General features: G+C 47.6%; 1 protein-coding gene across 2 annotated transcripts; it reads right to left on the reverse strand.

Annotated features, from left to right (window-relative positions):
* Nucleotides 1-4,412: 4,412 nt before the first annotated feature.
* ENO1 (enolase 1) lies at nt 4,413-17,240 on the reverse strand. Of its 2 annotated transcripts, none has more exons than XM_065037989.1 (12): nt 17,079-17,240; nt 12,840-12,934; nt 11,403-11,498; nt 9,621-9,679; nt 8,682-8,751; nt 8,354-8,487; nt 7,973-8,195; nt 6,822-7,019; nt 6,377-6,578; nt 5,885-5,993; nt 5,383-5,441; nt 4,413-4,881 (listed from the first exon to the last, which is right to left on the reverse strand). In XM_065037989.1, the coding sequence occupies exons 2-12, from the start codon at nt 12,922-12,924 to the stop codon at nt 4,812-4,814; spliced, it is 1,305 nt and encodes a 434-aa protein (XP_064894061.1). In that variant the 5' UTR covers nt 12,925-12,934; nt 17,079-17,240; the 3' UTR covers nt 4,413-4,811. The 2 variants fall into 2 exon arrangements, with proteins under 2 accessions (XP_064894061.1, XP_064894062.1); XM_065037990.1 differs by lacking the exon at nt 9,621-9,679 and adding an exon at nt 9,969-10,027 and having other exon boundaries at nt 17,079-17,218.
* Nucleotides 17,241-19,225: the final 1,985 nt, after the last annotated feature.

Here is a 19,225-nt window from a genome sequence, read left to right on the forward strand (position 1 = left end):
TGTGTTATAGACAGGAGATGTCACCACATGCACACTCCAAGTGTGGCACAAGGCTGGGCCTTGTGATTGCTTTCTTCCTTATAGTTTATGTTGTTTGCATACCTCTCATTTTTATCATCTGGGTTCCTCACTCAACCTTTTTTCTTCCTCCCTGCCACAGTTTTTTTCCCCTTCCTTTTTACCTTCAGCTTTTCTTGGCAGAACTGAGTGCTGCAGCTGCTGTGTGGCTTTATTTCTTCTTCTTACCCTCCTCCCCACCCTGTACCTCAGTCTCTGCAACTGCGTCTATGGAGCACAAAGTACATATAGGATGTGTCAGATCTGAGGGCACTTCAGCCCTCAGGGACCAAAAGAGGCACCACGAATGGTCTCAATGTAGAAATGACCAAACCTGGACGTCCCAGAACGGGACAGTTTGAGCACTATCACAGTGACCCCAGCAGGCAGAGGCCACGTTCCCACGTGCAGAGAGGAGCAGGGTTCCCGCATTGAATTCTCCCACCCACCCACAGCTCGTATCTACAAGGAAATAACTGCAGGCAGCAATACAAAGGGAGCAGTAATAAAAGCTTTCCGAGGGAGCGGTGGGGCCAAGCTGGTGCCTGGCACAGCTCTTTAAACCCTGCTGTGAAAGGGAGCGCGAGGCCGGAGCCCCAGACGCTGCTGCAGGGCAGGCAGGGCTGGCTGGCTGCCCAGAGATCCTCTCGGCATCCACCACCCTCCTCGTGTCTCCTGCGGCCCGCACAGCAGCAGCAAAGTCAAACATCCTCCTCCAGTGAGGAAAACACAGCAGCTGCGCTCCCTCCATCACCTCTTCATGGTCCCTTGTGCCATTGTGGGGCTTTTCCCCCCAGCAGCGCGCGAGGCTCTTTGCACAAGTCGTGAATGAGCCAGTGGGTGCTGACAAGGCACCACAGTCAATGAATTTCCTAACGCCCACGATACTAGAAAACAGAGAGCAGGCTCTATAGGTGGTTTGGAATCAGCAAGGGGTTGGAAAACCTGCCTTGCACCAACGGCTTCAGTTCCAAAGAGTGATTACCAATGATGTGCTTACTCCCTACCAGGGGGGATGTCTAACGAGAATGCCTAGTATTGAATCATTTGGTTTCTCATTAATTACAGAGGGAAGGAAACATTCCTTTCTGTCCAGAACAACCTCTTTGAGACAGGGCCTATACGAGACTTAGAAGCAAAGATATTAGGAAATAATTGCTACGAGCCGGCTTGGCTACAAAGCAGAAAAGCTATTTCTACAAACCCAGAAATACAGCCCGTGAGTAACGGGAGATCTTTCCCACTCCAGCCCTTTGCATCGCTCCATTATATATCCTGTTACCTGAATAGCTCCCGAAAGTGCCACCTGCCTCTGCTCCCTGCTCATCACTCAGCTCCTCTGCTCCCTGCTCATCACTCAGCTCCTCTGCTCCCTGCTCATCACTCAGCTCCTCTGCTCCCCGCTCATCACTCAGCTCCTCCGCCTGCCTTTGCCTCAGATTCGCTTTCCGGGCTGGCTGCTGCTCTCAGAACAACCTCCCGGTTCGTGTTTGCTAAGCTGATGCCTCCTTCTGCTCCAAAGAGCGCCGGCCCTGCAAATTACAGCAGCAATAAAGACACCGGCTGTGCTACATCTGCACTCGGTCGCAAAGCACAGCCCTGCGCGCAGGAGTTCCACGGGGACGCTATGGAAAGGTGAGGAGCTGTGCAGCGGGACTGACGCCCTGACCGAGGACCAGACACATCTCCCCCTCTCCAGCACTGCAGGTTTAGGTCTCGATTTTCAGCAATCAAATCTTGTTCCCTATTCACTTATCCCCCTCTCTCCAAACACACACAGTTACCAATCATTCACTTTTCTCTTACACGCTTTAAATTCTTATCTACAAACCACAGCCTGGTGTTACAGCACTTACCAGTTCTGGTCTCTTTTCTTCCTTTGTAGGTGACTCCTTTCAGTGCTGCAGCCTCTTTAGGTAGAGCCTGGATCCTCAGCAGCTGGAAGCACCTCCCTGATCTGGCCCAAATACCCTGAGCTTTAACTCGAAAGCTTTATAGAGCTGGTTTGATGGGACAGGTGAGCACAGCATCTGCCCTTGTGGGATTGATTCACTGGTGTAGGCAGGAACATACAGTTCAACAGCATCTGAGTTCAGCTTTTGACTTTACAACCTAAGCAATGTTCTTCTAATCCTGCCATTTCACATGCCATTTCCCAATTAATTTAAGACATCTGGTAATTGTACCTGCAACAGGTCTCCATCATGCACTGCCAACAAGGTGCGCACAATAATTAATACCTGGGCTTCATTTGCAGCCTTGTTAACCAGCAGAAGGCTCTTCACTCAGAGCCAGGACCAAACTACTCATCTGAACAGAGGATTCCAGCTCAGGGCTCCAGCTTCCTTTTCCAAAGGTCTGTATAGCCGCACACAACACAACAGCCCAGCTTTCAGCTGTTCCATCACACCACTAAGTTTTGTCCATTTACGGCAACCAGGTACCCAATTTCCCAGCTCTTTTTGCTTTCTGATGCTTATTAAATCACCAGGTATAAATAGAGAGGCCCAGGTAAGCTGGGCTGAGAATCCAGACTTCACCTTCTGAAGTGGCAGGTGAGAAACAGCCATGCTATTGCTTCCAGACGTGGTTCTGCTAAAAAGCTTTCTCAACTGTTTTTGCATAAATTACAAGCCTGCCCCTCTGACAGAAGAAAAATCCCTTGATAGGATTTATGTGCAATTAGCTGGTTTATTCATTTAACAGGTCTAATTCAGAGATCAGCTGTGTGTGAAAAATGCACCAGGTTTCAAATCTGCAGAGTGCAACCAGCTTAGACCAGCACCTTCCGAATGGACAAACACACACTTACCGGGGTGTTTAGCATTTTGGGTGCTGCAGCTTTACACAAGACAAAGTATTTTGGAAATGCCAACAAGAGATGAGTCTTTCTAGTTAAAAAGCATCAATCAATGAGACTGTCGACGTCCCCTGTGTGCCAAATCCCCCCCCAGCTATTGCTCACACTATACCAGGCACACACAACATGGCCCAGCAGTTCACAAATATCTCTGTTATGGCTTTACTGCCCATATCCCCTGTCCTCTGATAGCAGGTTTGTTCAGGGGTATAACACACACCCCTTACTCCTCAGCACTTTATAACTCCATAATTCCTAACAGCAGCTTTTGAAATAAAGTCTGTGTGTTTTCTTCCAAAACTGGAACTGCAGATGTTCTTGAAGATCCAGGTTTAAGGTACATAACATGTACCATGCAACATCACTGGCTTTAAATGTGCCATTTCCATCTTGATTTAAAACCAGAAGAGATATAAAAACCAGCTTACACCTCAATGCAACTCAGGCAACACCCACAGCGGGGCAGTCGTGCTCCTCAGAGAATACAAACTTCCAGCCACAGGGAACTGAGTCTTCTGGAATGGGAAGACTAATAGTAGCCCAGCCAAGCCCGCAGAGCTGCAACCCAACACAAAGGGCTTTGGAAACAGAAGCATCTGCTCATGAGCCTTTTGTTTCTGGCCATCTGCTCTCACACAGCTGGAAATCCCCTGAAGTCTTTATCTTCCCCCATGTGGAATACAGTACCTAGATACTCATAGGGTAAAATTACAGTGTAGCTATTAACTTTCAATTACACCTTATACTAGAGAGCTACTAAGAAATAAAACAAATGCAGGAGATAACATTGACTAAGGTTTGGTTTTAACTGAATATAGCATCCCACTCATACCAGGGTCCCTTGTACTGCATTACATGGAAATACCTATAAAATATATCACCGTCTCTTAGAACACTGATGATTTGTAGGTCTTTTCCTTTTTTCTCTTCCAAGCGTGAGTGTTGAGGAACATTTCTGTTCCACAGCTCTCATGCTGCTGAACCACATCTTCTCTGGCAGCAACAGATCACAACAGGTTACAAATTCACTGTCAGTGTAGTTAACACTGTGCCAACCTCTCGCTAAAAGCCAAGGCTATCACCGGATTTTCTCAGTAATGCTGTGACAAGACTGACAAGCAAACATCAGCAACAGTCCATGAAAAAGGCTAACACAACACTTGTTGTCAGGATACACCTCATCCTCAATAAACTAAGGAAGATATCTGAGCTTGTTGTCTTCCCCTGCTGGACCACAATTGATTCAAAATGTATTCTTAGTCCCCCTTCCAATGACTAAATATATCCTTGAGGGCCACCTCTTGACAGCAGGCACATCAATTCAGCTAATTCTTTGTCTATTTGTCACAAAACAACTGAAGTCCACCTCATGGCCGCAGTGACAGCAGCTCAACTCCGGCTCCCTGCAGAACAGCTTTAAAGCAGGACACGATTATGCAGGGTAGGTATCCGGGCTCCTCAGGGTCCCCCAAAGTAACTCAAAGCCACACTTTGCTGGGTTGTTTGATGCTTTTATTTATCACATGTAAAAACACTACTGTTTCTGTTTGCAGGTACCTCTTGCTGTGCTGCAAGTCACACAGCTCCAAATATCAAAGACCAGACAGGCAGAGAAATGAAATAAAGTGTTTATGCCCAGACTCACAAGGTCATGATCCCTGAGGGCGTTTAATACACAGAGCGCCCCCAGGGACTGTTCTACAAAGCAGTAGAGCATTACAAGTAACAGATCAGGCTTGGTGAAAACACTAGGTGAAGGAATCATCTAGGGGGAAGAGGACCTGCAAACTGGTCTTTTTCCTTCAGCTGCCCTTATCTTTCTAGTACAGGTCATCGTGAGCTAAGTAGACGCCTAGTGCTTTAAACCGTAACAGGGTTGACTGATCCACACAGTTTAGTTGACACGAGGGTTCCTGAAGTTCCTTCCAGCAAAACGGGCCTTGCTGCCAAGCTCCTCTTCAATTCTGAGGGGAGGGAAGAGAGTGCTGGGTGTCAGCAGACAGCACAGAACTCCTGCATTAGCACAGCTGCTGACATTACACTACATCACCTCCTCTACCTGGCACTGACATGCTACCAGTGTCACAAGCCAGTTCCCACCAAGCAGCTTCAGTCACACAGGTTTCACTGTATTGCTCAGTATCTCACATAACTTTACCCAAGTATTTTAAATACTTGTACAAGGGAACAGCATCATGCAGACAGAAGGACTGTCTCATATCCATATCACAGGATGCTTTGGATGATGCTCCCCTTTAGCAGGTCTGCTATGGACATCACCCGTCCAACTCATCACTCAGCCTGCTCAGCCCAAAGGCGCCTCTGCCACTGTCAGGTTAAAGGTCTTAAGCTGCAGAGTGTTTTGGAGACACGGAAGACTAAGCTGTGCCCCAAATGCATTAGTGGAGCATCCATTCTGCACCAGGCTTCACTCTCAGTCCCTTCTCCCCCACCGAGAATCTCACCTCAGCAGCTGGTTGTACTTGGCTAGACGCTCAGATCGGCAAGGGGCACCGGTTTTGATCTGAAAGGGAAATCAGAAAGTTAGTGAAAAACTACAGTCAACATAAGGCCACAGATGCCAACACAATTCTGTTCTGTTCAGAGTAATAAGCATAATCAGAAGCTTTATTTCAGCATCAGGTTCTAAACACCTGTATACTCTAACAGGATTAGGCTTGGGAGCAATAAAGATTATTCATTTGCTCACAGCTTCAATATCAACAAATCCCAATATACCCACTGGAGTTAAGATTTTTTTTTTTTAATTGGTGGTTAAAGGTGAGTTTACACAAGATAGCATTCCCTCATCCCAATCTCAGACAGATCAGCTTCCTGTACATATAACGAGCAAATCTGCATGCCTTAAGTCAGAACAGACCCCATTGACTGTGTGTGCAGCACGGCTTTATTGCCACATTATCTCATCAAGCAAAAAGGCAAACCACAGCAGCTGCAGATACCAACCTGGCCAGTGCAGAGACCAACCACCAGGTCAGCAATGAAGGTATCTTCTGTTTCTCCAGAACGGTGACTCACCATCACGCCCCAGCCGTTGGACTGGGCAAGCTTGCAGCTGGAAGAGACACACAGATAAAGCCCCACGCCAAACCCGCTGCTGAACGGCCTTGGCTCCAGGGCTGCCACCACGCAGCAGGCGTTCCTCGCGTGGGCAAGGCAGAGCTGCCCTCTGGCACACGTTAGGATCCCATGATAACACTGAGAAAAAGCTGCTCTTACACATGCTTAGACCAAGTAAAATTGATTGATGTGCCTATGTGACTTCAAGACCATGAAGGTCCAAGGTTTACTTGTCAGTATCCTCTCTTACTTAAGAATTTCCCTCTGTTCACAGACACCCAGTCAACAGATTTCTATCCCACTAGCTCCAGTCTCTATGTTCATCTCCCTCAATTAAACAACCCCCGTCCCCAGCGTGGCCAAGAGGGAAGAACTTACGCTTGCAGGGACTCTGTCACAGAGCCAATCTGGTTGACCTTGAGAAGGAGGCAATTGCAGGCTTTCTCGTCCACAGCCTTGGCAATGCGCTTTGGGTTGGTCACAGTCAGGTCATCACCAACCACCTGGATGCCAACACTGCCAGTGAACTTCTTCCAGGCAGCCCAGTCATCCTGGTCAAACGGGTCTTCAATGGACACCACTGTGGGGAGATAGAAGGGGCTTTAAGATAACATCACCCTGAAAGGTCTTGTTTGAAAGCAGTGGTACCAAAGTGCTGCAGCCAAGTACTACCCACCTCAAAGAACACACTCGAGCCTCCCAAAAGGCCAGCTGTTTGTTCTGCTTTTGACTCCTCTCATACAGGAGACTGCATCCTAACTCTTTCTTTCAGCAATCAACACCCATTTGCCACTGCCATGTTTCTTGTTGACAAACAACTTACCGGGGTAGTTCTTGACAAATCCCTTGTAGAGGTCAGCCAGCTGATCAGGAGAAATGTATCTGCTGGGATCATCAGGGGATTTGAAGTCCAGGTCGTACTTCCCATCACGGTAGAACTCTGAGGCAGCCACGTCCATGCCAATGACGACCTTTTCGGAGTAGCCAGCCTTGCTGATGGCAGTCTTCAGCAGCTCCAGAGCTGAAACAGTCAGGTATTTGAGTTCCCACCTTAACTCAAAGCTCTTCATTTACCAACAGCAGCACATTCACTCAAACAATCTCCCCTATGGGAAGCCCAAGGGTCACACAGAAAAAGTTCTCAAACTCTCCCACTTCCGAACTGACTAGAACAAGGTATTACTTCTTTTAGCTTGTAATAACCTTGAGATGCTATTACAGGACTCATAATCTCTTCAGGCAGGACTACAAGTCAGCCCAGAGAGCTTAATACAAGGTGATACTATATCCTCTCTCCGCTTCCTGCATGTGGGCAGGAAGCAGTGGCTGCACTTTAATCCCTTTTAGCTCCAGATCAGGTGTTGACCATCCAAACCCCGACAGGATACATGGCTGCCTCCGCACACAGCACACCCTCTTTGCATCTACCTGTTCTCCACTCGCACATTTCTATGCAGAAAGAGGAATAAAACTACTCAAGAAGAGTCTTTCTACTGCCCACTACACTACTACATTTGGCAGACTCCAAGCAAGGAAATTCAGTATGGTCACAACCAGTAAGGCTCTCCTGATCATCCCTCACTCAAAGCCAAGCAGCTGGGTCAGCCAGGCTATTTACAGTAGGAAGCCTGGATCAAGTGTTTCTGTTTAACATGTTAATATGTGAACTGCAAGAGCAGGTGCTGCCAGCAACACAAGTTTCTTGGACTGTAACAGCCATTCAGGGTCATCTTCACTGATGTCTGCTAGGGTACAGACCTGTTTGTACAGAACTGTTTGGCTGTGGAAGCAGCAAATGCCTCAGCTTCCCAAGCAAGCCTAATGCACTCCTACACACTGTCAGGCACAGTTCAATCTGTTTTCCTCCTTTGGCAGCAGAAAAACAACTCCACTACTGACTTGTGGAAAACCTTCAGGGCACACAGCCACGCCCACATCACTTTTCATCTGGCAGGGGATAAGATTCATTCTTACCTTCTTTGTTTTCAAGGATGTTGGGGGCAAAACCACCCTCATCACCCACGTTGGTTGCATCCTTGCCATACTTCTCCTTGATGACATTCTTTAGATTGTGATAGACCTCCGCACCAATGCGCATTGCCTCCTTGAAACTGTCAGCACCCACGGGGAGGATCATGAACTCCTGCATAGCCAGTTTATTGCCAGCATGGGAGCCACCATTGATCACATTGAAAGCCTTGGAGTAACCAAAGAGAAAAGCCACGTTATAGTGTTTCAGGGTAAACCGATAACAATGTTTATGTTAAGACTCTAGAAAACTTGATCCAAGACCACAAGACATCTCAAAGCACCTGGTGAGATCAAGACTTTATCAGGCCTTATCAGGAGACTTACAGGAACTGGCAGAATGACTTCTGCATTTCCAGCAAGGTCGGCAATGTGACGGTACAAGGGGACGCCCTTCTCAGCAGCACCAGCTTTGCATACAGCCAGAGATACACCCAAGATGGCATTGGCACCAAATTTGGCTGAAATAAGAAAGAAGTATTTACAGAAATGTTACATCTTCATAAAGATGCTGAGCATTACCAGAACTGTGGTCTTGGTTAGGGACATGCACAGCATATGCCATGCACTGTCTCTTGTTTCTGACAAGGTAAGCTAGAATTCTCTAAACCCATCCTATCTTTTCACACCTCAGTGCAACACAAAGCCCACTTACATTTGTTCTCTGATCCATCCATTTCCAGCATCAGTTTGTCAATCTTCTCTTGCTCCACAACGTTGACATTCTGTGGAGAGAAGCAAGCAAAGCACTGCTTGACACCAAACACAGCTCTACTAACTCTCACCCACCCACTGCATTTTTACTTCCATGGCAGGCACCAAGACTTGCTTAAGGGCAACTACCAATAGTTAAGAACTAGTTCTGGTCACTACCACACAGCAGCATCTTCAGGTCACTTCCAGCACACCAAGGCTGACAGGTAAGCTGGACCCATCAGAAGCTTGTTTTGTTCTTCACATTCAGAGCAGTAAGGCTGTCATGTCTCTTGACTTCCTGACATTTACACTGGTATCAGCCCAGCATGGCACAGGAGAAAGCCCCAGTTTATGTCCCCTGCCCCTTTTAGTGCAAGCGCAAACATGACCAGCTTGCTCACAACACACACATTTGTAACTTAGTACATAATGTTTAGAATTGTTGCTAGGAATGTGCAATCACTTTATGCATTACTACTTAGGGCTTAGTGCCCACAAAGCACACACTAATCTCACTCAAGTGGACTTCACTGAGATCCCCTCAGATTCCCTTCCAAATTAGCCAGCTTGGACAAAACCCAGTCCCTCCCCATCATTCAGCTACCATTTAAAGCATGAAGCAGCTTGTATCTTAACTGCACAGCACTGAAGTTCCCAAGTGCTTAAGTATTTCTGCACACTACAACACTAGCTGCTAGAGATTGTTTAAGTGTTAGATAATGCAGTCATTAAGGAAAGCAATTGTTGCAGGGCAGCTTGTTCACATGCACTCTGATACAGAGGCTAACACCCCTCCATGTAATACAGCTCCTGTAACTGTCTCTAGAGGAATACCCCATGAGTTAGGACACACTGGACTGGCATTAACTGATGTTAGCAGAAGACAGATTGCTCCTACCTTGCTAATCAGTGCAGGTGCAATTGTTTTATTGATGTGCTCAACAGCTTTTGAGACACCTGGAAGGAACAAGCAAATCAGACACCGGTCAACCACACTGGTTATGCAGGCATTAGTAGGTGATCTCAGTAACAAGAAAATCGCAAGAATACCACCTCGTGCTATTCAAACCCCAATCCAACCTGAGCTTACAGCCAATCTGAATGCTTACTGAGGCCATCTCAACTGAATGGAAGTTGCACGAAGTAACCATCATCTAGGAATGCCTGCTGCAATGTTAGTTTGCAAGACCATGCACTGGAGAAATTCATCCAAGTGACAAGGTTGCACTGAAAGCACATCCATTACCTGTGTACACAAGGCTGTCGCCAGGAACTCGTTAACATACTTAACAGCTCTGGATACACCTGACAGACGCAAAATAGACAAGAGAATCAAGGAAGAGATGAAGATTCACAGCTGAAACCAAAGCCAGTCATGCAAGAAAAAGACAAGGGCACAAATAGGTAAACAGACCTACAAGTCAGCAAGTGTCTGATACTGAGCAGCAGAGTAGAAACAAAGGGGTTCAGAGAGCAGAGGAAATGGCATCAGCCAGTGAGGCTGTACTGGGTCTTTCCACCCAGGTTTCCATAGTGCTGCAAACACCATTGTGTTCAGGATAGGCTATTCCTACCCATTCATAGCATGGAGGAGCAAGAGGAAAGAAAACAGTTTCTCCACAAGATCAGCATGCAGCAGCTCAGGCATTTCACTGCTATAGCTTCATAACATTGCTAAAGTATCACCTCAGCATGCTTTACACTTGATGCAACGCTGAATGACACTGCCTGTGCGGTTGGATGCAGGCACAGAAATTGATTGTCTGCTCTTGCTTCATACAGGGAATAAAGCATGAACACAGCACCATCCTTCTAATCTATGTGGACTCACCACTGTGTAAACCAGCAGTTCAGTACAAACCTGCTCCTTCCCCATAAGCAGAGATCATCATGAGCCAGCTACCAACATAAGCCTCAGGAATTATGTCATCCCTGCATAGTGTTTAAAGATTTCCAAAGACCTAAACTTCAGAAATGCTGACTTGTAATTTAGTGCACCCTGAACCACAATAATTGCCTTTCAAATGGTGTAAGCCTGAAGACTTAAATTACAAGAGACCCAAGAACTAGCTGCAACTCATCCCACTTGGTGACTACTTTTTCATAACAAGAACCTTCATCTGTGATAGCTTGTTGTGGAAGCTCAGACTACTGTCCAGTTAAGTCCCTTGAAGAACTACCTGTGGGATCAGATTTAAGGTGTAAGCGCACGCACATTTAGCACACTGAGATAAACACATGTTCACTCTTCTCAAGGAAAAGTGTCCTAGGTAAACAGCATAAACTGTGCAGCTCTTTGGGATATTCAGTCATCTACAAGTTTGTTCTGTGTTAAAGAGATAATAACCGTTAATCTTTTTAGACAAGGCTCTCCAAGTTCAATTGAGTAGTTATCAACTCTAACCACCCTTTCTTAATAGGCACAAAATATTTCAACTACCTTTCACCTGACTGGCAGGAAAGTTTGAAGTAATTCTCTCTCGCAGCCAGAAGTTAATTGCATGTACTTGAAAGGCATCGCCAGTGCTTTTACAGCAGCAAGCTACAGAGGAGTCCTGACTGTCCAAGAATTACTATTAGGACAGCAATAAAGGAGTGTGGGTGCTACAATCGAGCACAAACATCTGCAGCAACACAGCCACTGTAACAGGTCAAGCTGGGGGCCAAAACTCAGCTTTACCTTTCCCCATGTAGCGTGTCTTGTCATTGTCACGAAGCTCCAGAGCTTCATAGATTCCAGTTGAGGCACCACTGGGAACAGCAGCTCTGAACAGACCTGTTTGCAACAGAAAAAGAGATGTCTTAGCAATTCAGACCCACAAAACATTCTCCACCCACAGGCCATCCCAAGCTACCTCACAGTTCTGTCCCAGAGATGGGAGAGGTAATCTCTAAAGCACATCTCCGCTCACTTATACAGTGATCCTGAGAGCTTCTGCTCTTTTACAGCATCACCAATTCATCACTGTCTCCCTCATACTGATCAACTGCAAGCTGACTCGTTCTCTTCCACTGCACATTTAAAGTGTTTAAGTTAGGAAAGTCATCCACTCGCCTTCCAAAAAGGCAGCTTTATCCACTGAATCCACTTCTGAGCTCAGTTTGGCAGGCAAGCTCTTAAATTCTTCTAAGATATTGCATACAAGGGACAATTAGGAGGCCTCTTTTGTTACACAAGTTCTGAGTTCTTCCAACACCAGGTCAACCACCCAGACAGCCCGTTCTTCCAGCCAAGGATGCTGAACTTGGACTAAATCAGTACACTGGAGACTGGTCTGCCTGTGGTTCAAGGTGCCAGTTTCAGGCTCCAGTCTCTCCCTTATCCCACTACAGCAAAGAGCTTAGCAGGGGCAATCCCATTAAATGACTGCAATAATCTTTTGAGGCAAAAAGATCAGCTATTTAGTTAGTGTATTACAGCTATTGTGTTTGCTCAATCCACCAAACCACAGTGGTAGTTGTTTGCACAATGCCTTTGTCAGATCCTATCAGATGTGGGATGAACAACTAACAAACCAAGGGAAAAGTTCTACAATAATTAAAAATATAAGATGTCATATGTGAAAACCCAATTAGACAAGTTGTTTGGTCATGCCTGAATACTTATGCAGAAAAGAAACCATTACCCGAGATTCATCTCCCCAGCAGAAGACTGTTTCATTACACAAAGTGACTGCTAGACAAATCAAGAATTAAAGTTTAAGTGCAGTCATATAAGGTTTAGGGAACACTGAAAACTAAGACCATTAGCAGCTGCTTAAGGAGAGGAACAAAGGCCTTGTTAACTCCAAGTTTGCAAGCACTGTCCCAGTTTACGCTCAGGGCAAGGGGAAGAAGGCAGGTTTGGATTAACACTTGCACAATTTAGTCTGTAAGAAGCAGCACACTACAAAGAAACTCTTCCCTGTCCAAGCCAATGTCTTGAGCTCAGCAAATTAATCCCAGTAGAATGAAGTAGGTTTTTCCTGCAAGTCCCACAGCAAGTTCAGCAACATGATACACATATGAAGAGCAAGCACAATTCCACCGCTGGAACAGCACAGTTCGTATACTTTTGACTGCCTCTTCAGTTTATCAGATGCAAGAAAATAATACACACCTACAGCTAAGGACTCACCTTTGTTGGTATAGAGGTCTACCTCAACTGTGGGATTCCCACGGGAGTCAAAGATTTCACGAGCATGAATCTTAAGAATGGACATCTTCAAAAACCTGGAACAAAGGGTTTAACATTAATCATAGCCATCAACTGCAGCCATGTGATTCATCCCACCAAGTTTCAGTGACAGCAATTAAACCACAGCTTTCCAGGTCCTTCCACCTCCTCGTGTTTGTTACCCACACTGTGTGCATTAGTACAGAGACACCTCAGTTGGGCTACTGACCCTGTCAGCCTTCTAGAACAAGCATGAATTCCTTCAAGGCATTTCACAATTGTTTCCCTAACATAACAGCAGTTCAGGGCTCCTCTTTGTTATTAAGTCTAGTTAATGCTCTTGTTACAAGTCTGGCAAGCTTTTTGGCAAAAATCTGGACTTAGTCCTGAAGGGCCACAGTCTTTGCAGTTTAAGTTACCTTATTGCAGTATTATTAGACCCTATACAGAACACTAGGAAACCTTTTTATTTTCCCCTAGAGAAATTGAACAGGAAATGGGTCCTTCAGAGCCTCTCAGTTAGGAATCTTTAATTCCTAATGCCTTATACCCTTCTCCAGTGATACAGATTCTAATGCAGCTATGTGGCTGGATCAACTTCTGCCTCCTGTGCCAGGGGGCCATCCAGATGCTGAAGCTCCATGCAGCCTAAGGTCTGGACAGCTATTCCAGTCCTTGGGAGGGCTGTTAGGGTGGAGATGTCAGCACAGGCACACTGCAGTGCTTCTGTTTGGCTTTCAGCCACAGCCTTGCAGCAGCAGCAGGTTGACACCGCATTTTTTCAGCGGGTCACAGTCTCCTTATAGTTCTTAGAAAAAGAATCCGCTAATAAAGTGGTAATTCTTTTGAAAGATGTCACCCTTGTAAATCCCTGGAGACCTCAAGCTTCCGGGTAGGCTTGCAGAGCTGGGGTGACTGTCGGGTTGCAGCCTGTGCCTGCAGGTGAGCAGAGCCCCGTCACCAGCACGTGCTTCCCACGAGAGCTGACACGCAAACTGCTGATGCTGCTCCCAGATGCCGCTCCCTGCTCCCCAGTGCTCCCAACAGGCTTCCAGCAGCTCAAACCGGCCACCGGCACAGCCGACACCACCCAATCCTCAATAAACCTGTGCCTGGTCCCTCACCCACACAGCCCAAGGGTGGGCTTTTCAATAAAAGACCAAAGTGCAGCAGTTATTAGTAGGCACAGCAGCTGTTCAGAGCCAAATGTAGCCCATCTTGAAATAGAAACAGTCACAGCTCTAATTAAGAGCTTGCATTAATAGTTACACCCCATCTCCAGCATTTGCAGGAATAGCTTCTCTTAAAAGGAAGAAAAAGCACCACAATCTTTTGAATATTTTCTCCCCTTATCACACATCTATGTTTTTTCATAAGAAAACTGCAGTAAGGAATGCCTTATGTAAGCTCAGCTACGTTCTGAAAAATCAAGTCATACAAAGACCTCTAAATCATGAACTGGCAGCAAACCCAGCTCATCTGCAGGGAAGAAAGCTCGGCCCCAGAAGCAGAACTCTCTGGAAGCTGGCGTTTTGGCACGCCAGTGTGGGTGGTAGCCTTCTTTACAGAAATGGTCATGAATCTCTGCAGTTACTGCAAAGATAAGAAAATATGACCTTACAAATACTGCTGCTTGTCCAGAGTGTGCATGGGGGTTAACATCATACACTCACTCCACGGCAAATTTTCCCTCCCCATGTTGAAAACACAGGTGGCCCTTTGGTTTGTCCCCTTGGCTTTAAAGTGCCCTTTCCAGTTGTCCTGCCTCCAAGCAGCAAATTGTGTAAGGCAGCCCACAGATTTTAGGTACTGCCTGCTTTACAGCAAGACCCTCACACCAACATGATAGGAGTAACCTAAGCAGCAAGACAAAGTTCAAGCTAGCCTTCATGCTGCCACTACTTTAATCAGTAAATACATAAGCCAGAAATAAATCTCTGCAATTCCCCAGTTATCAGACCCATCCATGCTCACACTTATCTCTGCACTTGCACTGAGCAATGGCTAACAGGAAGAATCCCTATTTATCTGAAAAGGGCTTTCAGAGCTTACTACGCTGGCACCTACTAGGCCCTTAGTTTCATTTTCAGCACAACAGCTTTTAAAAAAAATATTAGGTGCCTTATCCTTTGAAAACACAGCCGGCTCACTGGAAGTCTTGGTGCAGGTGGTGCTTTGGGAACACACAGTGCAAGAGCTTCCACTGGGAACATCTGCCAGGCTGGACGCTTGAGGTGTCCTTGACAAACGACCTTCACAGCAGGTGCCTCCCTCCTCTTCAGAGAGAGGAATCTCACAGCATGGTGCCATGCCTGAAATTCCTCACACTTATTTTTTTTGGCTCGTTTTGCAACCCCCCTCACTTCTGTGTTCAGAGAACCGTTTTTCCACTGAGCTATTTCCAGGTAAAAATCTGATGCAGTTTAGCTCATCGCAACTTGAGCATTACGTGTTCTGCCTCAGTTCAGTCAACTCATCGAGACAGTGAGTCAGCCCATGCACAGGTCTTGCTGTGGAAACGTTAACTGAACACAAGATTTCATGAGTAGCACTGCCTGCTCCAGACCTTTGTACTCAGCAATGGAGCCAGGCAAACACACAAATACCAGAGTGGTATTTAATGTATGTGTTGCCTTAAACCTTCTTTTGTACTATGACCTGCTGGCAAGGTCAGTGCCACCCTTTAGGAGAAGAACCACACACATGAGCTTTTCTGGCCTTCCCAGGAGCACACCTGATATTAGCTACTTCAAGGCTCAGTCACAGCCCACTGCACCACTGCCAGGTCCAACTGCTGAAATCCAAAAAATCACCACTGTTCCCTACCTAATCCTGTGCTCTGCTCAGGGACCACAGTACTCCAACAGCAATACGGACTACCACAGCTTAAAATTATTTCCCAAGATTTGGTTTACAGCCCACTTTATCACCAAAGATGCACTTCTGAGCAATTTTGCAGCTACATTTCTTTTAAGTCAAGACAGGGTTAAGCCTGAGCCCTGCAAGCATCTCAATGGAGATTAAAAACACAACAGCGAAGTTTGGCCACGGAAAAAAAAAAAAACTGTCTTAGTGTTTTATTATAGAACTGCCATTCAGTTATCAGTGGATGTCATATATGACAGTTAAATGTCCTAGAAAATGGCAAATTCCATACCATCACCACTCTGGAAAAAAACGTACTGCTCATTAGACCTTTGACCTCACTGTATCAGATTCTAACATCCCAATGTTACTGCTGAAGCACTCCTAAAAAAATAGACAAATGTGCACCAACAAAGGCTCCTTCCAATCCTCTTCCTTTGCTTTCCAAACGGTATTAATTCACCTCAACGCTCTGCAACATGATGTAACCTTTTTTTTAAATAATGCCTGGCAGGCAATAAGTCACAGACATGTTGAACTACTTTCCCTTCTCACTGTTTAATGAGATGGAGGCCTGAAACTGCATTGCCTCAATCTGTGGGTTTGGATGACCAACTTCACGACTTCCTGGCAGGCTCAGAGAGTCGCAGCCCTGCCCGGTGACTCAGCTGGCAAGTAACGGAACAGGAGAACGACCAAGATCCTCTCCGGCAGCCCTGCACGAGGCAAATGGGTTAACAAGCAGGTTTTTTTCCACACCTTAACATCCTGAGATGCCCACCAGGTCATCTAGTGCTACTCCTCACTGCTGCTGCCTTGAGAGTAACTAATACTTCATTAACCCCACTGGGAGACCTGAGGCACAGAGATCTGAGCACCAACATCAGACATTAAATATTTGAGAGGTGAAGCTGAAGGACATCCGCTGCCACTAAAGGGGGGAAGGTCCAAATCACGACACACAAGCCGAGAGCCACTGTTAATGATTAAGAGAGAGAGGTTAAACCCTGCCTGGGAGAGAAGCCTTGACCCATCCTGTTCCCGGGAAGATTCCGCCCCTCGCTGCACACGCTGAGGGCTGATGGCCGGCGCAGGCCCCCCCCCCCGCCATGCGGCCAGCGGGAAGCACGTTCGCAGGGCCCAGATCCCGCCCCGAGCCCGCCTAGGCCCGGCCTAGGCTCGGCCTACCCCGCGAGGGCGGTGGGAGCTCTGCTGCCCGAGGGGAAACCGCGGCCTCACCAGAACGTCTCGCCCCGCGGACAACAGCCAAAGGGCCGGGCCGCTGAGACCATGCGGGCCTGAGAGACCAAAAGGTGCCGCCACCGCCACACTCACCTCCGGCCCAGCAGCTCCACACACGCACCGCAGCCGCCTCACCTCTGACTGGGACCGAGCAGCTCCGCCGACGCCGGGCTATAGCCCACCCCATGCAGATGAGCCGCCCGCCTCCTGCCTCCCATTGGTCGGCTCAGCCCCTCTCCGCTCTCTCATTGGTCAGCCCCGCCCCTCGCCGCCCTCCCATTGGATACCTCTTCCTCGCGCCAGAGGCGGGCTCTCGGGTGCGTGCGCTACGTGCCGCGGCGGCCCGGCCGGCTGCGCCGTTCGCCTCGTGGAAAATCCCCGTGCGGCGGGGGCGGAGCTGGGCGCAGGCACCGCCCCCCCGGCGCGGCCCACGCGTGTTCATGGCGGGGGAACCGGGGTGCGTGGGGACAACCCGGGCCACGCTGGGGACACTGTTCTCCTTGAACCAGCGACATCCACGGGGCTGTTCTGCTGGCGTGTGCGTGCAAAACCAACAGCTCCTTTGTGCACTTACACGTGGGGTGCACCGGTTGTGCACGTCCCTTTATACACGTACACACGCACGCTTGTGGGGGGAGAGGGGAGGAATTTAACACATTTATTGTCTCTAAAACTGGAAGCTGAGCCTTGATTTTGCAAGACTCAGCACCACTGAAATCCCATCCCCACTTGCCCGGGAGGTCTGTGCTCTTGCATTAAGTGGGTGTAGAAACTGCAATTAAAACCAGCAAGGAGGTGGCACGCTGAGGAGAGGAAGGCTGGGAAGAGAGGAGGGGTTTATAAGTTCTAGGAAAGGGTTAATTACAAATACAATACATTTTTACTTTGATTTTGAAGGGAATAGCCATTACACTTCCAGGGGTGGAGAAGGAGCACTCACTTTGTTGTCCAGACAACTTGATCGGTGGTGACACCTTGGATACCAATGTGCCAACAGGAACAAAAACTGCAGCATTTCAAGTACGTAACATCAAACCTGTGAAGTTCCCAAAGCTTGGAATTGGGGTCTGAGGGCCCCAGGGGTCTGGCAGTGCCCAGTGCATCCTGACCGCGCTTTACAACATCGTGTCATCGCTTGCAAAGACATGTTTGTGCTCGCTCCAGAACTGCCTTCCCTTCCAGCCCACGACTGATCATTTCTTCTGGGCATGTTTTTGTTGTTGTTTTTTTTTTCCTTCCCGAGAACATCCCCCCGAGACAAGCTTTAAGTCTAATAAAAAGCAAAGGAAATGAGCTGGACCGGGCGCCTGCCGCAGGCACGCCATGCTGACACCGTCCCCACAGGGGCCCCTGCATGGCTCCCGGGCTCCGAGCAAAGAGATGCCATCTGAAACCTAAGCTGTTTTACGGCCCACACACCCAGAGCAGCACCGCATGCTGGCTTTTGTGCTTTTTCTGCTTTGCTGGGGGTGCAAATTCACGTGGGCTACGCAGCCAAGGATCAGGTCGAAATGCTGCTGGGGTGCACGCAGCTGAGATAAAGCAATATAGGGCAGGAAAAGCCCTTGGAATTAAACTGTCGCTTCATAAGTAAATGATTCTTTGCAGTGCCAACCTACACAAAACTGCATGTTTTACCCCTTGGCAGCAATTCCTGACTTATCCGGGAGCATTACCCTTCCTGGTGCGAAGGCATGAGAGGGGAGCACTCCCTGCAGAAACATGTCCTGAGTGATCAGATTAGATATGCTCCACCAGTTTTGCACTTAGTAAAAGTCCCTTGATTGCTACGCATGGAAAATCACATAGAGGTGCTGATTCTTACAATGAGCTAGAAAATATGAGGAATAAGAAAGCTTAAAGCCGAGGGCAATCCAACATTGTGGACTGACACTGAACTATGGTAGGGTGCTCTTTGGGAACAGAAGACATCATTTTCTCTGCTGGAGTGTGAGCTGTGTGCTGAGAACAGCATCCCATCCTGCTCACACGGTCCCATCCCCGGCAGGACGGGCTCACCCGCCGTTCTGGCCGCAGACCCTGTGCCAAGAGCCGCATCCGCTCCACTGAATCGCGTGTCTGCGGAGCTGAAGACACTGGCACCGCAGTAGCGAGAGGCACCATTGGTCAGGCATCCATGATCTGGCACTGTTCAGGTGTTGGTGTAATTTGTCCTGGATCAGCAGATTTGAAATTTGCACTCTGTCGTGTATCCTGGCTGATTTGTCTTTTTGTCTTCT

Source organism: Columba livia, chromosome 21 (genome assembly GCF_036013475.1).
Source record: "Columba livia isolate bColLiv1 breed racing homer chromosome 21, bColLiv1.pat.W.v2, whole genome shotgun sequence".
NCBI lineage: Eukaryota > Metazoa > Chordata > Aves > Columbiformes > Columbidae > Columba > Columba livia.